General features: G+C 56.0%; 2 protein-coding genes across 11 annotated transcripts in view; both read left to right on the top strand.

The window, feature by feature from the left end:
* Window positions 1-14325, top strand: part of MAEA (macrophage erythroblast attacher, E3 ubiquitin ligase) — a 55747-nt gene extending 41422 nt beyond the window's left edge. The window contains exons 6-9 of the mRNA XM_035294366.3: window positions 1086-1194; window positions 10887-11020; window positions 12587-12782; window positions 13367-14325. Of these exons, the coding sequence (XP_035150257.1) occupies window positions 1086-1194; window positions 10887-11020; window positions 12587-12782; window positions 13367-13462 (535 nt within the window). The 3' untranslated portion in view covers window positions 13463-14325. The remainder of the gene's footprint in view (window positions 1-1085; window positions 1195-10886; window positions 11021-12586; window positions 12783-13366) is intronic.
* A 7518-nt stretch (window positions 14326-21843) lies between these two features.
* UVSSA (UV stimulated scaffold protein A) overlaps window positions 21844-26990 on the top strand; it is a 48972-nt gene continuing 43825 nt past the window's right edge. For 3 of the 10 annotated variants that reach the window (XR_013533234.1, XM_078367736.1, XM_035294356.3), the window contains exons 1-4: window positions 21844-22594; window positions 22733-22832; window positions 24331-24679; window positions 26024-26144. Coding sequence is in view for 7 of the 10 variants with exons in the window: in XM_078367736.1 (XP_078223862.1) it covers window positions 22735-22832; window positions 24331-24679; window positions 26024-26144 (568 nt within the window). In the remaining 3 variants the exon portion in view is untranslated. The remainder of the gene's footprint in view (window positions 22595-22732; window positions 22833-24330; window positions 24680-26023; window positions 26145-26990) is intronic. The other 7 variants (XR_013533236.1, XM_035294363.3, XR_013533235.1 and 4 more) reach the window with 5 other exon arrangements.

Here is a 26990-nt window from a genome sequence, read left to right as displayed (position 1 = left end):
GTGGGGGTGCACAAGGGCCTGTGTGAGGGTCAGGATGTGGGGGTGCACAAGGGCCCCTGTGAGGGCTGAGGACATGGGAGTGTATAAGGGCCCATGTGAGAGCCAAGGACGTGGGGGTGCAGGCCCTGAGGACAGCCCAAGGGACAATGATCCTGTGTGGAAGGCATGAGAATGGGGGTGCTGGGCAGCTCGAAAGGGACCTGCTGTGCTCTGCTTTGGTCTCTTGGCTGTGCAGCCCCAGGCTGGGCTGGGTTCTGCCCTGGAGCGGGTGTACGCGTCCCACAGCGTTGGCTCAGGAAAGATCACAGCGGCATGTGGTGTGTGGCACACTCAGGGCTGACAGGACTGGGCCGGGTCTGCAGAGTGCAGCCTACGGGCTGAGGGAGGTGGCTATCCTTTGGAAAAGCTTCCAAACAGCAAGGGCGGCAGTTGGGAAGACCACAGGCTCTTGGTCCGCTGGGGCTGCGGGGTGAGCATCCAGGGCAGTGGGAGTCCTCAGGGTTTGGGTTCCTTGTAAACCGGAATTGCTTTGGAGAGGGCTCAGAGGTGCCATTTGCAGTTCTGGTGTTTTCTGTGGGTTGCATGTGTGGCTTGGGTGCCCTGTCCCTGGAGGAAGAAGGGTCTGTGGCTGCTCTTCCAGCCTCTGGTGAGCCACATCTCCCACCATTCCAGCCCCACCCAGCAGCTCCCCTTGGAATGAGGTGATTACTTTGTATATAGACTCAGGCTGTTAGCTCAGATTTTTCAACTTAAAAATGCAGGCCAGGTGCAATGGCTCATGCTTATAATCCCAGCACTTTGGGAGGCTGGGGCAGGAGGATGGCTTGAGCCCAGGAGTTGAAGACCAGCCTGGGCAACACAGTGAGACTCTGTCTCTAACAGGACATTTTTTTTACATTAGCTGGGCTTGGTGCTGCACATCTGTGGTCCCGGCTTCTTGGGAGGATCGCCTGAGTCTGGGAGTTCGAGGCTACAGTGAGCTGTGACTGTGTCACTGCACTCCAGCCTGGTGACAGAGTGAGATCCTGTCTCTAAAAATTAAAGTGAAAATGCAAACTGACATGTGCCAAAATGTTGTTTTTCAGACATGCGCGAAAGCACTTCAGCCAAGCAGAAGGGAGCCAGCTGGACGAGGTGCGCCAGGCCATGGGCATGCTGGCCTTCCCCCCTGACACACACATCTCCCCGTACAAGGTAGGGCCTGCGTCCCCGGGGTCCCTGTCATGACAAGGTGGGTGTCAGGGTGTGTCTCTGGGCTGTAGCTGCTTCTCCACGTGGATGGGAAGTGAGGGCCCCGTCCTGAGCCGTACAGCCTTGTCCAGCTGCCGAGACAAGCTTTTCTTGTTTTATTCCCATTTTGCTGATAAGAAATTTGAATCGGGGCTGTGTGTGGTTACTCACCCCTGTAATTCCAGCACTTTGGGAGGCTGAGGTGGGAGGATTGCTTGAGCCCACGAGTTTGAGACCAGCCTGGGCAACATAGTGAGATCCCATTTCTACAAAAAAAATTCTTTTTAATTAGCTGGGCATTAGGTGGCTGTGGTCAAGCTACCCAGGAGGCTGAGGTGGGAGGATTGCTTGAGCCGAGATTGTGCCACTGCACTCCAGCCTGGGTGACAGAACATGACTCTGTCTCCAAAAAAAAAAAAAAAGGCAATTAAATGAGAAAGGTTAGGAAGACTTTCATCCTGGACTGTTCAGCTGGACCAAGCATCTCCTCCTGTTTCCCTGGTCCTCTGTGTCTGCAGTCTCTTAGCTGGGCCCAGCGTCCTCACCCGTTCCCTGCTTCTCCTGTGTCTGCAGTCTCTTAGCTGGGCCCAGCGTCCTCACCCGTTTCCCTGGTTCTCCTGTGTCTGCAGTCTCTTAGCTGGGCCCAGCATCCTCACCCGTTCCCTGCTTCTCCTGTGTCTGCAGTCTCTTAGCTGGGCCCAGCGTCCTCGTCCATTTCCCTGGTTCTCCTGTGTCTGCAGTCTCTTAGCTGGGCCCAGCGTCCTCGTCCATTTCCCTGGTTCTCCTGTGTCTGCAGTCTCTTAGCTGGGCCCAGCGTCCTCGTCCATTTCCCTGCTTCTCCTGTGTCTGCAGTCTCTTAGCTGGGCCCAGCGTCCTCGTCCATTTCCCTGCTTCTCCTGTGTCTGCAGTCTCTTAGCTGGGCCCAGCGTCCTCACCCATTTCCCTGGTTCTCCTGTGTCTGCAGTCTCTTAGCTGGGCCCAGCGTCCTCGTCCATTTCCCTGCTTCTCCTGTGTCTGCAGTCTCTTAGCTGGGCCCAGCGTCCTCGTCCATTTCCCTGCTTCTCCTGTGTCTGCAGTCTCTTAGCTGGGCCCAGCGTCCTCACCCATTTCCCTGGTTCTCCTGTGTCTGCAGTCTCTTAGCTGGGCCCAGCGTCCTCGTCCATTTCCCTGGTTCTCCTGTGTCTGCAGTCTCTTAGCTGGGCCCAGCGTCCTCGTCCATTTCCCTGCTTCTCCTGTGTCTGCAGTCTCTTAGCTGGGCCCAGCGTCCTCGTCCATTTCCCTGGTTCTCCTGTGTCTGCAGTCTCTTAGCTGGGCCCAGCGTCCTCGTCCATTTCCCTGGTTCTCCTGTGTCTGCAGTCTCTTAGCTGGGCCCAGCGTCCTCGTCCATTTCCCTGCTTCTCCTGTGTCTGCAGTCTCTTAGCTGGGCCCAGCGTCCTCGTCCATTTCCCTGCTTCTCCTGTGTCTGCAGTCTCTTAGCTGGGCCCAGCGTCCTCGTCCATTTCCCTGCTTCTCCTGTGTCTGCAGTCTCTTAGCTGGGCCCAGCGTCCTCGTCCATTTCCCTGCTTCTCCTGTGTCTGCAGTCTCTTAGCTGGGCCCAGCGTCCTCACCCGTTCCCTGCTTCTCCTGTGTCTGCAGTCTCTTAGCTGGGCCCAGCGTCCTCACCCATTTCCCTGGTTCTCCTGTGTCTGCAGTCTCTTAGCTGGGCCCAGCGTCCTCGTCCATTTCCCTGGTTCTCCTGTGTCTGCAGTCTCTTAGCTGGGCCCAGCGTCCTCACCCGTTCCCTGCTTCTCCTGTGTCTGCAGTCTCTTAGCTGGGCCCAGCGTCCTCACCCGTTCCCTGCTTCTCCTGTGTCTGCAGTCTCTTAGCTGGGCCCAGCGTCCTCGTCCATTTCCCTGGTTCTCCTGTGTCTGCAGTCTCTTAGCTGGGCCCAGCGTCCTCGTCCATTTCCCTGGTTCTCCTGTGTCTGCAGTCTCTTAGCTGGGCCCAGCGTCCTCACCCATTTCCCTGGTTCTCCTGTGTCTGCAGTCTCTTAGCTGGGCCCAGCGTCCTCGTCCATTTCCCTGGTTCTCCTGTGTCTGCAGTCTCTTAGCTGGGCCCAGCGTCCTCACCCGTTCCCTGCTTCTCCTGTGTCTGCAGTCTCTTAGCTGGGCCCAGCGTCCTCACCCGTTTCCCTGGTTCTCCTGTGTCTGCAGTCTCTTAGCTGGGCCCAGCGTCCTCACCCATTCCCTGGTTCTCCTGTGTCTGCAGTCTCTTAGCTGGGCCCAGCATCCTCACCCATTTCCCTGCTTCTCCTGTGTCTGCAGTCTCTTAGCTGGGCCCAGCGTCCTCGTCCATTTCCCTGGTTCTCCTGTGTCTGCAGTCTCTTAGCTGGGCCCAGCGTCCTCACCCATTTCCCTGGTTCTCCTGTGTCTGCAGTCTCTTAGCTGGGCCCAGCGTCCTCGTCCATTTCCCTGGTTCTCCTGTGTCTGCAGTCTCTTAGCTGGGCCCAGCGTCCTCACCCGTTTCCCTGGTTCTCCTGTGTCTGCAGTCTCTTAGCTGGGCCCAGCGTCCTCACCCATTCCCTGGTTCTCCTGTGTCTGCAGTCTCTTAGCTGGGCCCAGCATCCTCGTCCATTTCCCTGGTTCTCCTGTGTCTGCAGTCTCTTAGCTGGGCCCAGCGTCCTCACCCATTCCCTGGTTCTCCTGTGTCTGCAGTCTCTTAGCTGGGCCCAGCATCCTCACCCATTCCCTGGTTCTCCTGTGTCTGCAGTCTCTTAGCTGGGCCCAGCATCCTCGTCCATTTCCCTGGTTCTCCTGTGTCTGCAGTCTCTTAGCTGGGCCCAGCATCCTCATCCATTTCCCTGGTTCTCCTGTGTCTGCAGTCTCTTAGCTGGGCCCAGCGTCCTCGTCCATTTCCCTGGTTCTCCTGTGTCTGCAGTCTCTTAGCTGGGCTCAGCATCCTCATCCATTTCCCTGGTTCTCCTGTGTCTGCAGTCTCTTAGCTGGGCCCAGCGTCCTCATCCGTTTTCCTGGTTCTCCTGTGTCTGCAGTCTCTTAGCTGGGCCCAGCGTCCTCGTCCATTTCCCTGGTTCTCCTGTGTCTGCAGTCTCTTAGCTGGGCCCAGCGTCCTCACCCGTTTCCCTGGTTCTCCTTTGTCTGCAGTCTCTTAGTCAGAAGTGAGGCTGCAGCATCCTCCATGCTTCCCTTTCTGATGCTTTGTATTTTGTCTGTAAATATGGAAGCCTCCGAGTCTCTGTGGTCACTGGGGTAGGTGGTGGGAGTTCTGCCATCACTAACCAAGCACCCTGTGCCAGGACCTGGCCTCATCCCAGCGGCCGGCTGCTCCCACGCGAGTGGCTCTGCTCTGCACCCCAGCCCTCTCCCATGCCGTCCCCGCACTCACCCCCTTGCCTTCTCCCATGCCGTCCCCGCACTCACCCCCATCCCTCTCCCATGCCGTCCCCGCACTCACCCCCATGCCCTCTCCCATGCCGTCCCCGCACTCACCCCCATGCCTTCTCCCATGCCATCCCCGCACTCACCCCCATGCCCTCTCCCATGCCTCTCCCATGCCGTCCCCGCACTCACCCCCATCCCTCTCCCATGCCTCTCCCATGCCGTCCCCGCACTCACCCCCATGCCCTCTCCCATGCCGTCCCCACACTCACCCCCATCCCTCTCCCATGCCGTCCCTGCACTCACCCCCATCCCTCTCCCATGCCGTCCCCTCACTCACCCCCACGCCCTCTCCCATGCAGTCCCCGCACTCACCCCCATCCCTCTCCCATGCCGTCCCCACACTCACCCCCATCCCTCTCCCATGCCGTCCCCGCACTCACCCCCATCCCTCTCCCATGCCGTCCCCGCACTCACCCCCATGCCCTCTCCCATTTGGTCCCCGCACTCACCCCCATGCCCTCTCCCATGCCGTCCCCGCACTCACCCCCATTCCCTCTCCCATGCGGTCCCCGCACTCACCCCCATCCCTCTCCCATGCCGTCCCCGCACTCACCCCCATCCCTCTCCCATGCCGTCCCCACACTCACCCCCATGCCCTCTCCCATGCGGTCCCCGCACTCACCCCCATGCCCTCTCCCATGCCGTCACCTCACTCACCCCCATCCCTCTCCCATGCCGTCCCCGCACTCACCCCCATCCCTCTCCCATGCCGTCCCCGCACTCACCCCCATCCCTCTCCCATGCCGTCCCCGCACTCACCCCCATGCCCTCTCCCATGCGGTCCCCGCACTCACCCCCATGCCCTCTCCCATGCCGTCCCCTCACTCACCCCCATCCCTCTCCCATGCCGTCCCCGCACTCACCCCCATCCCTCTCCCATGCCGTCCCCGCACTCACCCCCATGCCCTCTCCCATTTGGTCCCCGCACTCATCCCCATGCCCTCTCCCATGCCGTCCCTGCACTCACCCCCATGCCCTCTCCCATGCGGTCCCCGCACTCACCCCCATCCCTCTCCCATGCCGTCCCCGCACTCACCCCCATCCCTCTCCCATGCCGTCCCCGCACTCACCCCCATCCCTCTCCCATGCCGTCCCCGCACTCACCCCCATGCCCTCTCCCATGCCGTCCCTGCACTCACCCCCATGCCCTCTCCCATGTGGTCCCCGCACTCACCCCCATCCCTCTCCCATGCCGTCCCCGCACTCACCCCCATCCCTCTCCCATGCCGTCCCCGCACTCACCCCCATGCCCTCTCCCATGCCGTCCCTGCACTCACCCCCATGCCCTCTCCCATGCCCATCTATGTGCTCACCCTCATGCTCACCCATGTGCTCACGACGCTGGAAACTTCAGTTTCTGGAAAAGGTAGAAGCAGATGAAACCTCCTGGAGTTGACAGTTTGATCCTGGCAGCCGGTGTCTTGTCAGAGGCAGGGGTGTTTCCCAACAGCCCCCATCCACCACCCCATAGGGACTGCAAAGCCCTGGGCAGACCTAGACCTGCTGCCTTCTGAAAGCTGCTGGAAGCCTTCTCAGCCTGACTTCTTCCGACCCTCAGGCATTTGGGACATCTCATAATAAAACATCATCAGGTCATGAGGATCTTCAGGGGTGGAGTCTAAGCTTCCTGGGTTGTGAGTTGGCACCTTGTTTCTCTCACTTGCTCTGGAGAGGATTTGGTTAGAAATTCGAGAAAGGGTGGCCCATGCTGGGGCTGAGACATCGGGCCTAGGCCGGGTGGAGCATGTGTCTCACCGGATGCAGCCCTGCAGTGCCGTAAAGAGGGAGGCAGTCCCAGCCCTAAGGCTCACCAGTCACCAGATTCAGGGGGCAAAATCATGTCTCCTGGTAGGAAGCCCAGGAAGCCATGCTCTGTTGCCATGGGTCAGGCACGAAACAGGAGGGAGCATTTTGTTCAGTGAATGGCAGAAGCCACTGGAGGCAGGCAGTCCCAGGGAGTGAGGGCGGTGGGAGCTGCCCCTTCTCAGTGAGGACCTTCTGGACTGTGGGCTTCCTCTCGTGTAGACTTTCATTTTTAGACAAAAATGAGGTTAAAAGCAACCTTTTAAAATGTTGGAGTTAAGTGTGGTGTTTACCCTAAACTGAGACTGAGAAGAAGCTCACAGAGACTGATGGGTGGCGTCCCCTGATGACCATCTGGGTCAGTGTTAGTTTTTTCTCTCCCAAGCTCACACATGCTCTCTCTCTCTAAGTCTAAACCTGAGGTTATTTAGGGACAGACGGTAATCCGATTTAATTTTCTGTTCCGTGATGCTTTAACCTAGCATGGACTGCTTTGTTCCATTTAATACATGATTTCTCGGAGCGTAAGACTTCCCTCTGGACTTAATGCTCTGAGGCTCTCTCTGCGCTCAGCTGTCCTAGCTCTGTGAGTCCATGTTTTTTATCACAGTGCACAGGATCCACAAATTCCAGATCATTTGAGTTGGTTCACAAACAAGTGAGTGTAACAGAGTTAAGTCAGCACCGACCCCATGGTAATGTTGGAATCACAGTAAAGTCAGCACCGGCCCCACAGTGTGTTGAAATCACAGAGTTAAGGCAGCACCAGCCCCGAGGTCTGTTGAAATCAGAGTTAATTCATCACTGGCCCCATGGTGTGTAGAAATCAGAGTTAAGTCAGTACAGGCCCCTTTGCATGTGGAAATCAGAGTGTTAAGTCAACACTGGCCCCGAAGTATGTGGAACTCAGAGAGTTAAGTCAGCAATGTCACCGTGGTGTGTTGAAATCAGACTTAAGTGAGCACTGACCCCGCAGTGTGTGGAAATCACAGAGTTAAGTTAGCACCAGCCTTAAGTGTGTTGAAATCACAGAGATAAGTTAATGCTGACCCCTTGGTGTGCTGAAATCAGAGTTAAGTCAGCACCTGCCCCACGGTGTGTGGAAATCACAGTTAAGTTAGCACCAGCCTTAAGTGTGTTGAAATCACAGAGATAAGTTAATGCTGACCCCTTGGTGTGCTGAAATCAGAGTTAAGTCAGCACCTGCCCCACGGTGTGTGGAAATCACAGAGTTAAGTCAGCACTGACCTGTGGTGTGTGGAAATCACAGAGTTAAGTCAGCACTTCTTCCTTAGCATGTTGAAATTGGAGTTAAGTCAGCGCTTGTCCTGCAACATGTTGAAATGGGAGTTAAGACAGCACTCGTCTCACATGTGTTGAAATGAGAGTTAAGTCAGCACTCATCCCACAGCATGTTGAAATCAGAGTTAAGTCAGCACTCATCCCACAGCATGTTGAAATCAGAGTTAAGTCGGCACTCATCCCACAACATGTTGAAATCAGTTAAGTCAGCACTCATCCCACAGCATGTTGAAATCAGAGTTAAGTCAGCACTCACCCCACAGCATGTTGAAATCAGAGTTATGTCAGCACTCATCCCACAACATGTTGAACTCAGTTAAGTCGGCACTCATCCCACAGCATGTTGAAATCAGAGTTATGTCAGCACTCATCCCACAACATGTTGAACTCAGTTAAGTTGGCAGTCATCCCGCAACGTGTTGAAATCAGTTAAGTCAGCACTCATTCCGCAGCATGTTGAAATCAGAGTTAAGTCAGCACTCATTCCACAGCATGTTGAAATCAGAGTTAAGTCAGCACTCGTCCCGCAGCGTGTTGAAATCAGAGTTAAGTAAGCACTCACCCTGCAGCGTGTTGATATCAGAGTTGAGTCAGCACTCACCCTGCAGCTTGTTGAAATCAGAGTTGAGTCAGCACTCGTCCCGCAGCATGTTGAAATCAGAGTTGAGTCAGCACTCGTCCCGCAGCGTGTTGAAATCAGAGTTGAGTCAGCACTCGTCCCGCAGCGTGTTGATATCAGAGTTAAGTCAGCACTCACCCTGCAGCGTGTTGATATCAGAGTTGAGTCAGCACTCACTCTGCAGCATGTTGAAATCAGATTTAAGTCAGCACTCACTCTGCAGCGTGTTGATATCAGAGTTAAGTCAGCACTCACTCTGCCACGTGTTGATATCAGAGTTGTCAGCACTCACCCTGCAGCGTGTTGATATCAGAGTTAAGTCAGCACTCACCCCACAGCATGTTGAAATCAGAGTTAAGTCAGCACTCGTCCCACAACATGTTGAAATCAGAGTTGAGTCAGCACTCATCCCGCAGCTTGTTGAAATCAGAGTTGAGTCAGCACTCACCCTGCAGAGTGTTGAAATCAGAGTTGAGTGAGCACTCATCCCGCAGTGTGTTGAAATCAGAGTTGAGTCAGCACTCACTCTGCAGCGTGTTGAAATCAGAGTTGAGTCAGCACTCACTCTGCAGCGTGTTGATATCAGAGTTGAGTCAGCACTCACCCTGCAGCGTGTTGATAACAGAGTTAAGTCAGCACTCACCCTGCAGCGTGTTGAAATCAGAGTTAAGTCAGTACTCACCCTGCAGCGTGTTGAAATCAGAGTTGAGTCAGCACTCACCCTGCAGCGTGTTGAAATCAGAGTTGAGTCAGCACTCATCCCGCAGTGTGTTGAAATCAGAGTTGAGTCAGCACTCACCCTGCAGAGTGTTGAAATCAGAGTTGAGTCAGCACTCATCCCGCAGAGTGTTGAAATCAGAGTTGAGTCAGCACTCATCCCGCAGCGTGTTGAAATCAGAGTTGAGTCAGCACTCACTCTGCAGCGTGTTGATATCAGAGTTGAGTCAGCACTCACCCTGCAGCGTGTTGATATCAGAGTTAAGTCAGCACTCACCCTGCAGCGTGTTGAAATCAGAGTTAAGTCAGCACTCGTCCCGCAGCATGTTGAAATCAGAGTTAAGTCAGTACTCGTCCCGCAGCGTGTTGAAATCAGAGTTAAGTCAGTACTCATCCCGCAGCGTGTTGAAATCAGAGTTAAGTCAGCACTCGTCCTGCAGCGTGTTGATATCAGAGGTAAGTCAGCACTCACTGTGCAGCGTGTTGATATCAGATTTAAGTCAGCATTCACTCTGCAGCGTGTTGATATCAGAGTTAAGTCAGCACTCACTCTGCAGCGTGTTGATATCAGAGTTAAGTCAGCACTCACTCTGCCACGTGTTGATATCAGAGTTGTCAGCACTCACTCTGCAGCATGTTGATATCAGAGTTAAGTCAGCACTCACTCTGCCACGTGTTGATATCAGAGTTGTCAGCACTCACTCTGCAGCGTGTTGATATCAGAGTTAAGTCAGCACTCACTCTGCCACGTGTTGATATCAGAGTTGTCAGCACTCACTCTGCAGCGTGTTGATATCAGAGTTAAGTCAGCACTCACTCTGCAGCGTGTTGATATCAGATTTAAGTCAGCACTCACTCTGCAGCGTGTTGATATCAGAGTTAAGTCAGCACTCACTCTGCCACGTGTTGATATCAGAGGTAAGTCAGCACTCACTCTGCAGCGTGTTGATATCAGAGTTAAGTCAGCACTCACTCTGCCATGTGTTGATATCAGAGTTGTCAGCACTCACTCTGCAGCGTGTTGATACCAGAGTTAAGTCAGCACTCACTCTGCAGCGTGTTGATATCAGATTTAAGTCAGCACTCACTCTGCAGCGTGTTGATATCAGAGTTAAGTCAGCACTCACCCTGCCACGTGTTGATATCAGAGTTGTCAGCACTCACCCTGCAGCGTGTGGATATCAGAGTTAAGTCAGCACTCACCCTGCAGCATGTTGAAATCAGAGTTAAGTCAGCACTCGTCCTGCAGCGTGTTGAAATCAGAGTTAAGTCAGCACTCGTCCCGCAGCGTGTTGAAATCAGAGTTGAGTCAGCACTCACCCTGCAGCGTGTTGATATCAGAGTTAAGTCAGCACTCATCCTGCAGCGTGTTGATATCAAAGGTAAGTCAGCACTCACTGTGCAGCGTGTTGATATCAGATTTAAGTCAGCACTCACTCTGCAGCGTGTTGATATCAGAGTTAAGTCAGCATTCACTCTGCCACATGTTGATATCAGAGTTGTCAGCACTCACTCTGCAGCGTGTTGATATCAGAGTTAAGTCAGCACTCACTCTGCAGCGTGTTGATATCAGAGTTGAGTCAGCACTCATCCCGCAGCGTGTTTTAATCAACACTTGAGGGAGTTATACTTCGTGCTGAGCCTCAGTGCAGAGCGTGTGGGACACTGGGGGATGGCTGCAGGCCGGTGGCACCTGCCCCACCATGGCCCACATTTTTAAGCTGTTTCAGGAACTTCCGTGGGAGCCTCCCCAGCGCACTCTGCCCTGTGTCTTCTAGGACCTCCTGGACCCCGCACGGTGGCGGATGCTGATCCAGCAGTTCCGGTATGACAACTACCGACTACACCAGCTGGGAAACAACTCGGTGTTCACCCTCACCCTGCAGGCTGGCCTCTCTGCCATCAAGACACCGTATCCTGCCCCATGTGCACAGTGCGGCTTTGGTCACATTTTAACAGGCTGACCCTGCACCTCGCCACCCTTGTGCTCCCACCACAGACAGCCCCAGGCTCCCGCATGCTGCACCTGCACAGTGTCTGGACGGGCAGGCGGGGCGGCGTTGTGGGGCCTCGGATGCCTGGCGCAGGCTTCACGCTGGAAAGAGGCTCATGTCCTCTCTCTCTCGTCTTCTCAGATGTGGCCACGAGTACCGAGTATTGATCTAAAAGCACAACTTTGATGTGTTCTGGCAGCTGGGAAGTTACCATTCAGAATAGTTTTCCCAGAGTTACCAAGAACCTTTCAGAATTTCAGTTGGTCTGCACTCTTGCAAACTGTTTCTGCTTTCACAAAGAGAAACATTCGGCCATGCCTTTGGCAGAGACAGCTCCCTTCCGCTGAGAGCTGAGACAGACGCCCTGACCGCAGCCGCCTGCGTGCCCTTACTGTCCAGGTCTGGTCGATCCCCTCAAGTGCGAGACACACTCTTGGCTCGAACTGCCCCTCCTTTCTCCCAGCATACCCCCCAACAGCCCTCTTCTGACAGGACCAGCCCGTGACTGGCTCCTTCCCCCATGACCGATCTGTTCCACCTGTGACTGACTCCTCTTGCCTGTGACTGACTCTGGTCCCGCCTGGAATGACTGTCCCACCTGTGACTGACTCTGTCCTTGCCTGTGACTGTGTCTCCGCCTGTGACTGACTCCATCCCATCCTGTGACTAGTCCTTCCCGCCTGTGACTAACTCCGCCCCAGCCTTGAGTGACTCCATCTTGCCTGTGACTGACTCTTGCCCGCCTGTGACCGTCTTGTCTGTGAATGACTCTGCGCCACCTGTGACCAACTGTCCCGCCTGTGCTGACTGTACCACCTGTGACTGTCTCATCTGTGACTGACACTCACCTGTGACTGTCCCTGTCTCACTTGTGACTCTTTGTCTCCTGTGACTCTGTCCCCACCTGTGACTGACTCTGCCCTGTCTGTGACTGTCAGCCTGCGCCTGACTCTGCCCTCACCTGTGCCTGACTCTGTCCCCGCCTATGAATGTCTCTCATGTGACCAGACTCAGGCCAGAGTGTAGTGAGTGTTTTGGGACTGCTGCTGGTACCTGGCTGTGCTGGGGTTCAAATGAGATTCAGCGCCCCTCCCTTGGCCCCTCTTTGTGGAACTCTGAGGGGAGGTTGGCTCGCACACCGCCTCTTCCTGGGTGCCAGCAGAACATCCCTACTAGGTGGCTCTTGTCTGTCCTGCCTGGAGAGGTTGCATGGGGTGGGAGAGGGTGGGTGGGCTACAGAGGCACTGTGTGCCTGTGGTCTGGGTGCAGGAGGCTGGGGCAGGAAGGTGCAGGTTTCTCCACCTAGGCCTCAGTGGGGCTGTTTTGCTGTGGAGGGCAGCACTTCCTTTGCCTCGAAAGATAGCCTGTGTTATGCCATGGTGTCCATTGGCCAGAATGCCATGCAGCCCGGGGCACAGTGGCCATGGGCTCAGCTCACCCGGCTGCCCTGGGTGGCCCCCAACCCTTCCTTGACCGACGCACAGACAGTGCTACAAGGAGGACGGCAGCTCCAAGAGCCCCGACTGCCCTGTGTGCAGCCGCTCCCTCAATAAGCTGGCGCAGCCCCTGCCCATGGCCCACTGTGCCAACTCCCGCCTGGTCTGCAAGATCTCCGGCGATGTGATGAACGAGAACAACCCGCCCATGATGCTGCCCAACGGCTACGTCTATGGCTACAATGTGCGTCGGTGGGGACCGGGCAGGGGGCAGGCTGGCACATGTCTCCATCAGGACAGGGCTGGGGGGGCAGGGCAGGGGGGCGGGCTGGCACACGTCACCATCAGGACAGGGCTGGGGAGGGCAGGGCAGGGGGGTGGGCTGGCACACATCACCATCAGGACAGGGCTGGGGAGGGCAGGGCAGGGGGGCTGGGCTGGCACATGTCACCATCAGGACAGGGCAGGGCAGGGGGGCGGGCTGGCACGCATCTCCATCGGGACAGGGCTGGCGGGGGCAGGGCAGGGGGGCCGGGCTGGCACATATCTCCATTGGGACAGGGCTGGGAGGGCAGGGCAGGAGGACTGGGCTGGCACGTGTCTCATTGGGACAGAGCTGTCCTCTCACCCTACCCTGCTGTAACTCCATTGAAACGGATCAAGGGGCAGGAAGCACAGGCGAGATGGCCCCAGGATTTCATTGGTGGGGGGGGCCTTCGGGAAGGAACTTTGCCTGAGAGGATGGGTGGTTCGTTGTGGGGATTTCTCACGGAATCTGCATTTACGTTGCATTTGCTTCTTTTAATACATTCCCGTTTTGTTTTTCAGTCTCTGCTTTCTATCCGTCAAGATGATAAAGTCGTTTGCCCGAGAACCAAAGAAGTCTTTCACTTCTCACAAGCCGAGAAGGTGTACATCATGTAGGCCCCGCGTCGCCAAGCGCACGCCTCGGGACGGCTGCGGCGGGCAGGGAGGCTGCGCCTTCCTCCCGCCCCGCGCTCCAGCCAGCCGCGGCGCTTCTGTTTCTTGCGACCAAAGATCAGTGAGCAGCGATAAATACTCTTTAGGAAGAGCGGAAATAAGATTTAATAAATTTGTACTTGAAAACAACATTTTGATTGGTAGGATTTTGTAACACGTCAACCATTTGATGCTTCTGAAAAGTACTTTCAACTTTTGAAGGAAACTCTTCTTTAAAGACTGACCTAAACCCCGAGGGAAACTTTAGAACGTTTCAAAAATAGGAGTCCATGGTTTCCCCGTGTTGTTGGTTTCCTCCCTTCTGCGAACGGTGAGACTGGGAGAATGGGCTGGTCCTTTGCCACCTCCCAGTGCCCCCGGCCCAGCCTGGGAAAGGTGGCAGCGGCGCCGGACTGAGCTGCAGCGACCCGCAGTGCTGCGCCATGAGGGACACACGGCTTCCTTCGAGAGCTGCTGCCGTGGGGGGCTGGCTTTGAGGACGCCTGCCTGCCTTCGGGCCGTGTCCGCGGGACTGTCTGCGTCTGTGCGTAGGTTCCATGTCACATCCCGTGTGCCGCCTTACTTCCTGCTTCGAGAATGTATAACGTGGAGATCCACGGGACCAAGTTTCTGCAGAGGCCTTGCTGGACGGTTCCATAACCGTAGAGTCGAACTAATCCTGGAGTTGGGAGCACTGGTGACGTCTCAAAGCAAACGACCCACCGTAGTTCGCACAGAACCATATCGTAGAGGTTTGTAGCTGGCGCTTATTTTTGCATGTTGATGTTGACTAGCCAATAAACTGTGAATGTAAACCACGGAATAAAGTGGTTTCCTGTTTCTCATTTCTGTGTGAGCCAAGGCTGCCATACGTTTCTAACACCTGAGGCTTGTGTCCTGCTCCTCCCTGGCCCCGGGCAGCACGGCGGGGATGCGGAGCTTCTGTGGCGCCTGCCACGGAGAGTTGAGAACACACATGGAGGCCACTCCTGCCCAGACCGCAGCCGGAGCACAGCCCACCTCTCAGAGTGCTGCCCTGAGGCGTGATGGCCTCAGTGTCTCCAGGCCCCAGCTGGTAGCTGGGTGACTCTGACACTGGTTCCTGGGACCTGCAGGCTGTTGTCTGTTGTGGGTGGGGGCTCAGGCCACAGCCACCAGCAAGCCCGGGCCTGGGGCTTGGGCTGAGGAGGCTTGCGGACTGTGGCCACTGGCCCTTCCCCCACTGCCCACACCTGTTCTCTCCAGCACTCCGTCCCAGCTCCCGTGGCCAGTCTGGTGCCCCTTAGCCCATCTCTTCCCCCATGGCGGCTGTCCTGGCCCCTCCACAGTGCCGTGCTGCTGGAACCCAATGCACTCTCGTGCTTTTCCGAGTGCCCGTCCTGGGCAGACCTTGGCCGGAGCAGACCCTGTGGGGCTCTGCTCTGGTGATGCAGCAGCCCCGGGCTCCATGTCCTCACAAGCAGGGGCTTCTCTTGCCTCACGTCCTGTTCTTTCTTTTTAACTCGAGTAGAACATACTGGAATGCACACATTCTAAGTTCACGGAGCGAATGTCTGGAACCACCGTACAGATTGTTCCAGCCCTGGCCTTTCCCGGTTGATACCCTGGTCGTTCGTCATCGGAGTGGCTCACCCAGTCCATGAGCCCCATGAACACAGCCACGTGGTGTGGGCCACAGCTCAGCATCACTCAGCGGCTCAGCCCTGGCATAGCAAAGTCTCACCTACTCACAGGCCTGTGCTCCACAAGCAGAAGCAGCACAGCTGCCTGGCTCCTCCCAGGCTGGCGGGCGTCGGGTGGTGTCCGGGCAAAGCTGCCGTGAATACTCCAGGTTGTGACCCTTGCTGGACACATCATCCTTTTGTGGGAAGATCCCGAGGAGAGGGATTGCTGCGTCATGGGTCCACTCGGCAGACACCAAACATTTGCCAAAGGGGTTCCACCCGCTTCCATCTCCACACCCGCACCAGTGAGAGGCACCGTGAGTCTGGAATGTGAGGTGTTTCATTGGTTGGGCTCTCTCGCTGTTCTCCTCAATTGAGGTAAAAATTACGTACGTTAAAGTGCACATATACGTGAAAGCGGCTCAGTGAGTTTTTTTTTTCGAGACGGAGTTTCGCTCTTGTTACCCAGGCTGGAGTGCAATGGCGCGATCTCGGCTCACCACAACCTCCGCCTCCTGGGTTCAGGCAATTCTCCTGCCTCAGCCTCCTGAGTAGCTGGGGTTACAGGCACGCGCCACCGTGCCCAGCTAATTTTTGTATTTTTAGCAGAGACGGGGTTTCACCATGTTGACCAGGATGGTGTCGATCTCTTGACCTCGTGATCCACCCGCCTCGGCCTCCCAAAGTGCTGGGATTACAGGCTTGAGCCGCCGTGCCCAGTCGCTCAATTAGTCTTAACAAATGTGTGCCTACATGTGACCAGCACTGAAGCCCAGGTCTGGAACGTCCCTGTGGCCCCAGAAAGTGAGCCCTTGTGCCCTACACACAATCATTGCCCCGATTTTTCAGCAGAGGCTAGCTGTGGCTCCACACACGTCAGATGGTGGACTGTGAACACCAGTGCACCTACCTCGTTTAACTCCACAAATGGCTCGTGGGGCTCGTGCCTCTTCCTCGGGCGTTGCTGAGCAGGAGTGATAGTGGCCCACGTGTGCACAGACCACAGTGCATCCATTCCCTTGGCGGACGTTTGGGTTGTTCCCTGACTGGGGCTACGACGAGTTAACCGCTCACAAACAGCTGTGTGCCAGTCTTCCTGCAGACATTTTCATTTCTTTGGGAAGTAGTTCCCTGGAAGTAGAATGAACTGAGTCATGGTGTGTTTAACTCTATGTTTGACTGCACCACAACTGCCGAAGGCTTTTCCAGAGTTGGGGGTGCTGGTTCACACTCCAGAGGCAGCGTCGGGCTTCAGCGGCCCCAGGTTGCTGCCGACACGTGGCGTGGTCCTGTTGGCCATTCAGGTGGGTGTGCACTGGGGCCCCGGTGTGGTTTCCTTCATTTTCTCTGGCGCCTGAGGCTGACCTGATGTGCTGATTGCTACGTTTGCCTCTTGCTCATTTTAAATGGTGTTATCTTACTGATTTGTAGTGCCTCACGTCCAAATCCTTTGTGGGATATGTGCATTTATTCTTCATTGACTGCCTTTCATCAGCAGATGCTTTAATTTTAGTGCAGTTCAGGTCTTTCTTTTGTGACTAACGCATTTCTATGTTCTAAAAATCGATCTGCCTATCCCAGGGTTACAGTAGTGTTCTCAGATCTTCTAAAAGATTGAGTTTCAGCTTTTACGTTTAAGTCTGCAACACATCTCTAACGTGAGCGCGCTGCGTGAGAAACAGCTTGAGGAGAATTTCCCACCGCATCCCATGTTTGTTCTCTTGTTCTAACCCCATTTGCTGAAAAGACCTTTCTCGCCCTGTTGAATCATGTTGGCGCTATTTTAAAAACTTCCTGGCTGTGTAAGTTGGGGTTCACTTCCCGACACTATCTTCTGTAAGTCGGCCGTTAGATCAACTTTCACACGGCATCTTGATCACTGTAGTTGCGTTTTTTTCCCCCATTAATGACTTTCTTTTCACAGCAGATCATTGCAGTTTTAAGGCAAATCTTGAACCAGGCAGTCTGAGTCCCCCAGTTCTGCTTTTTCAAAATAGTCTGGGTGGTTCCAGGTCCTTTGCATTTCCACGTGCATTTTAGAGTCAACTAATCAATGCCCACTGAACGCTGTAAAAAGCCTGCTGGGCTTTTCACTGGAGCTGCAGTGAACCCGCTGTCCCTACCTGGGGACAGTATTAGTTGGCTTGGTGACTAGGACATTTAAACAATGGACATTGATTTCTTCATGGTTCCCGAGGAGATGCTGGCAGGTTGGCCCCCAGCAAGGCCCCATCTCACTCAGAAGCCCCCCTCTCACAGAAGGCCCCTCTCAGAAGCCCCCCTCTCAGACGGCCCCTCTCACTCAGAAGCCCCCCTCTCTCACAGAAGGCCCCTCTCAGAAGCCCCCCTCTCTCACAGAAGCCCCCTCTCTCACAGAAGCCCCCTCTCTCAGAAGCCCCCCTCTCTCACAGAAGCCCCTCTCAGACGGCCCCTCTCACTCAGAAGCCCCCCTCACTCAGAAACCCCTCAGAAGCCCCCCTCTCTCACAGAAGGCCCCTCTCAGAAGCCCCCCTCTCTCAGACGGCCCCTCACTCAGAAGCCCCCCTCTCTCAGACGGCCCCTCACTCAGAAGCCCCCTCTCACTCAGAAGCCCCCCTCAGAAGCACCCCCTCTTTCACAGAAGGCCCCTCTCGCTCAGAAGCCCCCCTCAGAAGCGCCCCCTCTCTCACAGAAGGCCCTTCTCACTCGGATGTCCCTCTCACTGTGTCCTCACGTGCACTCGCATGTCAGGTGCCTCTTCATCTCACAAGGACATCAGTCCTGTCAGACCAGGGCTCTGTCCCTAGAATCCCATTGAATGTCAACCTGTTTAAAGGCCTCACCTTCAGATACAGTCGTACTGCAGGTCAGGGCTGCAGCACAGGCATCTGGGAGGCGGGGCCCCGTTTCAGTCCATACCAGTCATAGCAACCCTAACGGCACTGAGTCCTCAGACCCATGAACATGGTATATCTTTCTATGATTCACATTCTTCTCTCATCCAAGCTTTATAGTATCAATTGTACATATTTTGTACATACATTGAACTTTTTTATGATTTTTAATGCCATCATAAATCTATTTTAAAATCTCGACCTTCCAGTTACTCGTTGGTGATATGTGGACATATACTTGATTTTTGTATATTGATCTGGTACATAACTGTGACCTTAACTAAACTTGCTCATTAGTTCTAGCAGCTCTTTGGTAAGTTCTAAAGAACTTTCTGTGTATGTGATTATGTCATCTACAGGTGACGAGCTCTGCCTGTTCCTTTCCCGTCTTCATGCCTTTCGTGTCTTTGTCTCATGGTGCTGGCGGGAGCATCTGGGGCCGTGTTAAGTGTAGGAGGGGCGAGAGTGGACATCCGTTTCCAATGTTTGGCGTATTGTGTTGTCCATGATTCAGGATATTTGCTGTAAGTTTTCCTGAAGATGTCCTTTATCAGGCTCAGGAAGTTCCGCTCTGGTTTCTCAGGAGTTATGATCATGAATGGATGTTGAATTGTGTTCAACTTTTTTTATTCCTATAAAAAAGTAGCAAATGATTTTTCTCTTTCTTTCTGTTTATGGAGAACTTCATGGATTCTGAATTCCCATCTAGTCATGTTGTATTTTCTTAATCTATTGCCGGATTTGACTTGCTAATACTTTGCTAGGGAGTTTTTGCAACTGTTCACTGGGGTTACTGGTCTGTGATTTTCCTTTTAGTGTTTCTGTCTAGTTTTAGTGTCAGGGTTTTCAAAACTCATGAGATGAATTAGAATGTTTTCTCTCCTTGTGTATTTTCTGAAAGAATTTGTTACAATTTTCTTAAGAGATGGTCTTACCCTGTCACCTGGTCCTGGAGTACAGTGGCTATTCACTGGAGCCATCATAGCTCAAACTTGCAGCCTCAGACTTCAGGCCTCGAGTGATCCTCCTGCCTCGGCCTCCCAAGGAGCTGGGACTCCAGGTGCGTGCCACCCTGCCCAGCTAAATGATTGATACCATTTAACAGTGAAGCTACCCGGGTTTGGAGTTTTCTATGCAGGACGATTTCTAATTATGAACTCGATTTCTTTACTAGTTCTAAGACTAATTAGGTCTTTTTTTCCTTGTCGTTTTGATAATTTTTGTCATTAAAGTTCTTGTTAAGTTATATAATTTCTTGACATAAAGTTGTCCATACCTTATTTTTTTTTAAGTTTATAGGATCTGTAAGGATATCTTTTGCGTGTGTGTCTGTGTGTGTGTGTGAGAGAGAGAGAGAGAGAGAGGAGAGAGAGACAGATAGACAGGGTCTCATTCTGTTGCCCAGGCTGGAGTATAGTGGCGTAACCTTGGCTCACTGCAGCCTCGACCTCCTGGGCCCAAGTAATTCTCGCACCTCAGCCTCCTAAGTAGCTGAGACTACAGGTGCATGCCACCATGTCTGGCTAATTTTTCATATATTTTGTGGAGATGGGGTTTTGCCATGTTGCCCAGGCTGGTCTTGGCTTCTTGGGCTCAAGTGATCCACCCACCCAGGTGGATCTGAGACTAAGGTGGGAGGATTATTCAAGCCCAGGAGTTCAAGACCAGCCTTAGTGACCGTGAGACCTTGTCACTACAAAGAATTTTTTCAATTACCCAGGCATGGTGGTGCACATCTGTAGTCCCAGCTATTCAGGGGGCTGAGGCGGGAGGACGGCTTGAGCCAAGGAGTCTGGGCTGCAGTGACTGGGCTATGATCACACCGTGCACTCCAGCCTGGCTGACAGACTGAAATCCTGTCTCGAACGTAAAAAAGAAAGAAATTACACTCTGCATGGTTTTACTCCTTTTAAATTCATGGACACTTGCTCGGTGGCCCAGAATATGAGCTATCTTGGTGAAAGCAGCATGTACACTTAAAAAGAATGTGGGCCGGGTGTGGTGTCTCACACCTGTAATCCCAGCACTTTGGGAGAATCAGGTGGGCGGATCACCTAAGATCAGGAGTTCGAGACCAGCCTGGCCAACATGGTAAAAACCCGTCTCTACTAAAAAAAAAATCACAAAAGTTAGCCGGGCATGGTGGCAGGCACCTGTAATCCTAGCTACTCGGGAGGCTGAGGCAGGAGAATCACTTGAATCCGGGAGGTGGAGGTTGCAGGGAGCCGAGATCGCGCCTGGGTGACAAAGCAACATGCTGTCTCAAAAAGAAAAAGAAAAAAAAGGATGCAGAGCCATCAGCTGATACAGAGGGCAGTGGCGGGCAGCTCAGCTGTGCTGCTGAGCCCGAGGGCTGACAAGACACCCCGGGGCAGTGTAACAGAGACTGGACCCAGCAATTCAGGCATCCCTGGAGACCCGGCTGGGCACAGGCTTACTGGAGGAGGAAGGCGGGGCACAGGGCCAAGACAGTTCTAAGAATGTGGCTGCAGAGGGGAGCAAAAAAAAAAAGCAACAGGTTGGTGAGAGAAGTTGGATAAAGAGGTTTTGTTAGTATGGGAGAAACCGCACCCTTTATGCGAGTGAAAATAAATAACAAAGAATCATGCTGTAGAAGACAGAGGGAAACTGCTGACGGGTGCCCTGGAGGGAGCTCGGGCCGGGGACTGGGTGCACAGGACAAGGGGCGCTGGGGAAGGGTCTGGCTGCCCGGCTGCAGCTTCCTCAGTGAAGCGAGGCCGGCTGGGGAAGGGGTGAGGCGGGTCAGCGGCGCGGGGCTGGCTGCAAGGAGCTGGGAGCCGCCGACACCCAGGGACAGGGGCCGGCGCCGCCGAGACGCGCAGCGCAGGGAGCCCCCCTTCCCTTCGCTGTCAAAACAATGGCTCTGCAGAGATGTGACTCACATCCTGAAATCCACCCGCAAAAGCACGACCGACGGGGCCGAGCGCCGCCAACGCTCTCACGCAGGCGCACGCCCGTCCCGCCAAAGAGAAACCCCGGCCCCGGCCCCGCCAGCGCGGTCCACACCGCGGCCTCCGGAGCCGCGCTCCCCCGAGCCCGGTCTCCAGGTGCGCCCGCCGCAGCGGGCCTCGCACTCCCCTCCGTTCCCGGCTGCAGGACGGACGGCGCCGCCGGCCCTCATTCCGCTCGGGGCCAGCCGGGCCCAGGAGCCCCTGCCGTGTGTCTGGCGCCGAGCTGGGCCCCAAAGGCCCCCGAGCCCGCCCAGGGGTTCCCTTCCCTGGGCCGGAGCAGGAGGCACCGCGGGGTCCAGCGCGCCCTGCGCGGGGCGAGCTCGGGGGCGAAGGCCCGCGTCCTCCCGCCTGGGCAGCCCACATTTGCCCTCCGCAGGGGAAGGGACGGGACCGGCAGCCTCCGGGCGGGCGTGGCCTCGAGGCCCAGACCGGAACTTCCCTTCGGCCTCAGTTTCCCGGCCGGCCCCCGCCCTCGGCGCCCGCACACGCGGCCCCTTTAAGAACTTGCTGTGCCCTCCCGCCTCTTTTTTCTCGCGCGTCTCCCCTCCCAGGCTGCTCCGCCCTCGCCGGGAGCGCGCCTACGTCACCGCGCAAACCGAGGCCGTGTTTTCGCGCCTGCGCTTCCTGGGCCGGGGTGAGCCATTGGCTGCCGAGCTCAGGACCCACGGTAGGGGGCGGGGCCTTTTCCGGAAAGGGTGGGGCAACGGCGAGAACGGCCGCGTCGAGCGGTTGGGCAGTCGTCGCCGTGGTGACCTCCGCTGCGGCCCAGGGCCCGCCAATGGCTGTAAAGCTCTTGGGCACCTGACGGGATGGGCGGGCCCCCCGCCGGAAGGGGCGGGGCGAGGCGAGCGGCCGCGTCAGTGGTAGGTGCGGCTGTGACTACGCTGCCAGGAGGGGGTCGCGCCGGCTCAGCACCTGGGCTCTGCCGGGGACGGGCCGAGACCTGCGGCCTGGGCGTGTCCGTATTTCCCGTGTCCCCGAAAGCATCGGCGACGGGGCCGCAGGGCGGGCCCTGGGCCGAATGACAGGCCGCAGCCCCGGAGCACCGCCGAACCCGGCGCGCCCGCCCGGTGCAGCCGTCCTGCCGGGGAGACCCGGCGGCCCCAGTCTCGCGCGGCCCCGCTGGGTCCCTCCTTTCCCCGGGTAGGACGCAGCTCCGCAGCCTCCGCCCGCGGCCTCGCCTGGCGCTTCCTTCCGGGTCCTCCGGCCTTTTCCTGCCGGTGCTGCAGCCTCTCGTCCCTTCCCACCCTGCCCGCCGCTGTGCTCGGGCCTGGGCCTCCGCGCGCGACGTTGTTTAGTCTGAGTTTCTCGGCCGCTCTTGGCCTCTGCAGCCTGGCTGGAGGCTGCCCTGCGGGTCTGAGTGGACGAGGGAAGCAGCAGCAGTCACGTAGGGGAAAAGCTGCTTAGGACAGTGCCGTTGGTTCCCGCGACGCACGCCCTCCGTGCGGTGCAGCGTCACACGCGCATGCGATGTACAGGTCCCGAGTCGAAGGGTCACTTCTAAAACTGTAACCACCGGAAAGGCCTTGCCGGACTCCCTGACCGTCACCTTGAGTGATCATATTTCCCAGAGAGGCACCCACCAAGGTACAGACAGGCGGACCCCAGCCTCAGGGTCCTCCCGAACTTCGGTTTATAGTGGAGCCCCGTAAGCACGGTAGTAACACCCAGAGCTGTAAAATACGGATGGTGGTGGTTTAGCATCTCTGCCTTATTTATCTCTAGATATGGATCAGAAACTTTCAAAGTTGGTAGAAGAGCTCACAACTTCAGGAGAACCCCGACTAAATCCTGAGAAAATGAAGGAACTGAAGAAAATTTGCAAGTATGTCTTAGGGTTCAGTAATTCACAGTAACTGACTGGCCCACTGAGCCCAGTACACACAGGGCCCCCTGCCTGCCCCACCTGGGCGAGAACCACCCGAGGGACACACACCCAGGACATTTTCTCAGGGCCCTGCAGTGCCCAGCTCTGACCGGTGGTCGTGGTCCTAGGGTCAGGGCGTGTGGCATTGGGAACACATCAGTGCACTGCTGCTGTTGCTCCTCTTCGTGCCCGTGTGCATGGTGTAGAGAACGTGATATAGGAGTTCTTGAGTGCACATACATGATTTAGAAAGAAACGTACGTCTTTTTCTTTGCTGTTGGACTTTGCAAAGGGAGAGACTAGAGCTTGCTGCTGGGCGAGTTGCTCCCTCTGCATTTACAGTGTGTCTGCTCATGTCTCTCCAAGGAAAACGCTGGCCAGGGTCTCTGCCAGTCACTCCGAGGCAGCCAGAGACTCGGGGGGAAGCAGAGGTTCCTCTTGGAGGCTGAAGCATAGGTTGAGGACACTGATTATCTTGGTTCCTGTGTTTGTAAAACGGGAACTTACAGATTGTTTATGGTGATGGTGTTCATATTTTGATATAAAATTTCAGGTCAGGTTTCTTAGCATGCCCCAGGAAATCCAAATCACAGTGGTTTATGTGGGGCTGGGAAGAGGAGCAGTCAGGAGGCGCCGGAGACGTCAGCAGCACTAGGCCTTTCCTTCCTTGCTGCAGCAGGAGGCACCCAGCTGAGCAGTGCCTGTTTGTGCTGGGAGGTGTGCGTTTGTGCCGGGAGGTGTGTGTTTGTGCCACGCGGTGTGAGTTCGTGCCGGGAGGTGTGTGTTTGTGCCACACGGTGTGAGTTCATGCCGGGAGGTGTGTGTTAGTTCTGGGAGGTGTGTGTTTGTGCCACGCGGTGTGAGTTCGTGCCGGGAGATGTGCGTTTGTGCCACGCGGTGTGAGTTCGTGCCGGGAGGTGTGTGTTAGTTCTGGGAGGTGTGTGTTTGTGCCACGCGGTGTGAGTTCGTGCCGGGAGGTGTGCGTTTGTGCCACGCGGTGTGAGTTCGTGCCGGGAGGTGTGAGTTCATGCCGGGAGGTGTGTGTTAGTTCTGGGAGGTGTGTGTTTGTGCCTGGCGCTGTGTGTTCCTGCTGGGTGGTTTGTTTCAGGCTTTGCTGTAAGGCCTCAGCTCTGTGAATGCAGCTGCAGATGATGCAGGTGGGTAGATGGCCGCCTTCCAGTGAAAATTTGTGAATGGGCACTGCGTTTGAAGTCTGCATCATTTTCATGTCTCACCAAGTATTTTTTCTTGTTCCAACATTCTTGGCTTGTGGCCCACACAGAAACAGGCCAGGCCGGGGAGCTAGAGGTGGGCCTTGGGCAGTAGTTTGCAGACCTGCTCTAGAAAAGGGGAGAGGAAAGATGGAAAGTCAGTGATGTCCTGTGTCACACGTGTGCGGCATCCCCGCATGGAGAGCCTTCCTCACCCGTCCTCCCTGTGCGGGCGTTTGGGTCAGGCCGGCTCACATCCCCAGGTCTTCAGAGGAGCAGCTGAGCCGCACCTACCGCCTGCTGATAGCACAGCTGGCCCAGGAGCACGCCGAGATCCGCCTCTCAGCCTTCCAGATTGTGGACGAGCTCTTCGCCAGGTCTCACCAGTTCCGGGTGCTGCTTGTTTCCAACTTCCAGGAGTTCCTGGAGCTCACGCTGGGCACGGACCCTGCACAGCCTCTGCCGCCCCCCAGGGAGGCGGCGCAGAGGCTGAGGCAGGCAGCCACCCGGGCCGTGGAAGGGTGGAATGAGAAGTTCGGGGAGGCCTACAAGAAGCTTGCCTTGGGCTACCACTTCTTAAGACACAACAAAAAGGTAGGTGGGTCTGACCGTTTTCTTAGAGACTCTGGTTACCCGACGGGAGGAGGGCAGACTGGACAAAGGAGAAGGTGCACTTCCTGTTGGGCCTGGCATGGCAGGGGCCTCTGTGGCCTTGCCTGGGCACCCAGGCTGCTGGACCGTCCATGGGGTGTGGGAGAGTGGAAGCAGCTGGGGTCAGGGCCTCCCTGAGAAGGGTGGCGCAGCTCTGAGAGGAAGAGCAGAAGCTTTATGTGTGGATGGAGCTGAGCCTGCATTCGTAATTTTTTATATGTGTGTAGGACACAAAAGCCAAATTCAGCTTTTCAGATGCAGCGTTTGCTGTGACAGTGGCCTCCGGCCTCTGGGACCTTTCCCAACCTTGCACGTGAAGGGTCCACCTGGAACCCTTGTGGGCTCTGCCTGATGCCTGGCATGGTGAAACTCACCAGCTTCTGCCGTTGTGGCCTGAACCCAGCCTTGTTGCCCAGACCCTGCCGTGCCCCCGCCCCACCTGCCACAAAGCCTCATGGCCCCTCAGGGCGATGGCCCAGCCCGCCAGCTTCCCTGTGCCCGTGGAGTGCCCAGTCTCCCGGGTTCATGCTTGCTTGTTTCAGGCCCTGGGTCCAGTCAGTGGCCCTTGCCTGCCAATGGGACAGGCACGCTGCTCTCCTGCCTACGTGGCACTTGAGGCGAGAAGTCTCATTGCCTATTAAGTGGAGCAGATGTGCCGGCTTTCCCAGGCCCAGACGGCAGAGTGCTGTGCATTTTACTTTGTTGTAACGCACTGTGAATGGCTGGTGTGAGGTGCACACCTATAGTCCCAGCGACTGCAGGCTGAGGCTGGTGGATCACCTGGTCCTGGGAGTTTGAGTCCAGCCTCAGCAACCCAGCGAGGGCCGCCGTCTCTTGAAAAAACAACTCACTGTGAACTTAAACACGCTGTAGGCTGCTGGCCACAGGTGGGTGCTGGGTCTTCTGTTAGGCCTGCTTCAGCTTTGTTTTCCTCACATTCTTTATAGATTGCCCAAGCCCTTGCTTTTCTTTTTTATTGAGATGGAGTCTTGCTCTGTCACCCAGGCTGGAGTGCAATGGTGTGATCTTGGCTCACTGCAACCTCTGCCTCCCGGGTTCAAGCGATTCTCCTGTTTCAGCCTCCTGAGTAGCTGGGATTACAGGCATGCACCACCACATCTGGCTGCCTTTTGTGTTTTTAGTTGAAATGGAGTTTCACCATGTTGCTCAGGCTGGTCCCGAGCTCCTGACCTCATGATCTGCCTGCCTCGGTCTCCCAAAGTGCTGGGATTACAGGCGTGAGCCACCATGCCTGGCCAGCCCTAGTCTTTAATGTCAATTGCTCAGGTGGATTTTCAAGATGCAAATGCTCGAACTCTGGCCGAAAGAAAGAGAGAAGAGGAGAAGCGGAAGCACTTGGATAAAATTTACCAGGAAAGAGCCAGCCAGGCGGAGAGAGAGATGCAAGGCAAGTGCCCAGGATGGAGGGCAGGGTCCGTGCCCCTGGGGGCTGCCCATGGTCCAGCGGTTCGTCCTCCTGGACCCAGGGCCCCAGGTGTTCAGACAGACTCGGTGGATATGGTTCAGGTCAGGTCGGGAGGCATTCTCAGCCATAGACCCCGCTCTGTCCCCAGGACCCTGCAGGGACCTCCCCAGGCTGTCCATGCCTCTCCCTTGCCCTCTGGTGGTCATGTTCACCCACGCCCATTCACTGTGCAGACCCTTGGGCAGAGATGCTGGGCACAGGTGTGCATGTGGGCAGTGGTCTGATACCCAGCCTGGCTGAAGGCCCTGCCGCCCGTTTATCTCGTGGCTGCCTTGCCCTTGCCAGCCCCTTGCCAGTCAATCTCACCATTGACTTTGTGGCAATCAGCCTTTCTTGTGAGGGGTGGGCAGGCCCAGGTGCCATGGCCTTCCTGAGGCATCTCCTGATGTGGGTGGAGACACAGCCCTGTGTCTTCAGACTGCAGGGCTGGGGGCTCTCCCTGTGCCTCCGATCCTCCCACTGACAGACCGTGGTCCCCCGCATGGGCCCTGCCACAGGCCAGTTCTGGGAAGTGCAGGCCTCAGAGGAGCCCACAAGGCAGGCAGGCAGCTGGGTGCCTGGATGATGAGGAGGCCACCAGGAGGAAAGCTGCCCCGGCCTGGGTGGTGTGGCATGAACGAGGGCGTTTTGTTGCTCTAGAAAGGAGGTGCAGCCGCGTCCTGGAAAGTGCAGGCGGGCTGACGACTCCCGAGCACTTGTGCTCGCTACCCAGAGGCACGGAGAGATTGTCTTGCAGGCCCAGCTGCTGAGCTGCTGCTTTCAAAAGCA

Source organism: Callithrix jacchus, chromosome 3 (assembly GCF_049354715.1).
Source record: "Callithrix jacchus isolate 240 chromosome 3, calJac240_pri, whole genome shotgun sequence".
NCBI classification, from domain to species: Eukaryota; Metazoa; Chordata; class Mammalia; order Primates; family Cebidae; genus Callithrix; species Callithrix jacchus.
This window is presented reverse-complemented; position numbering and strand designations above follow the sequence as displayed.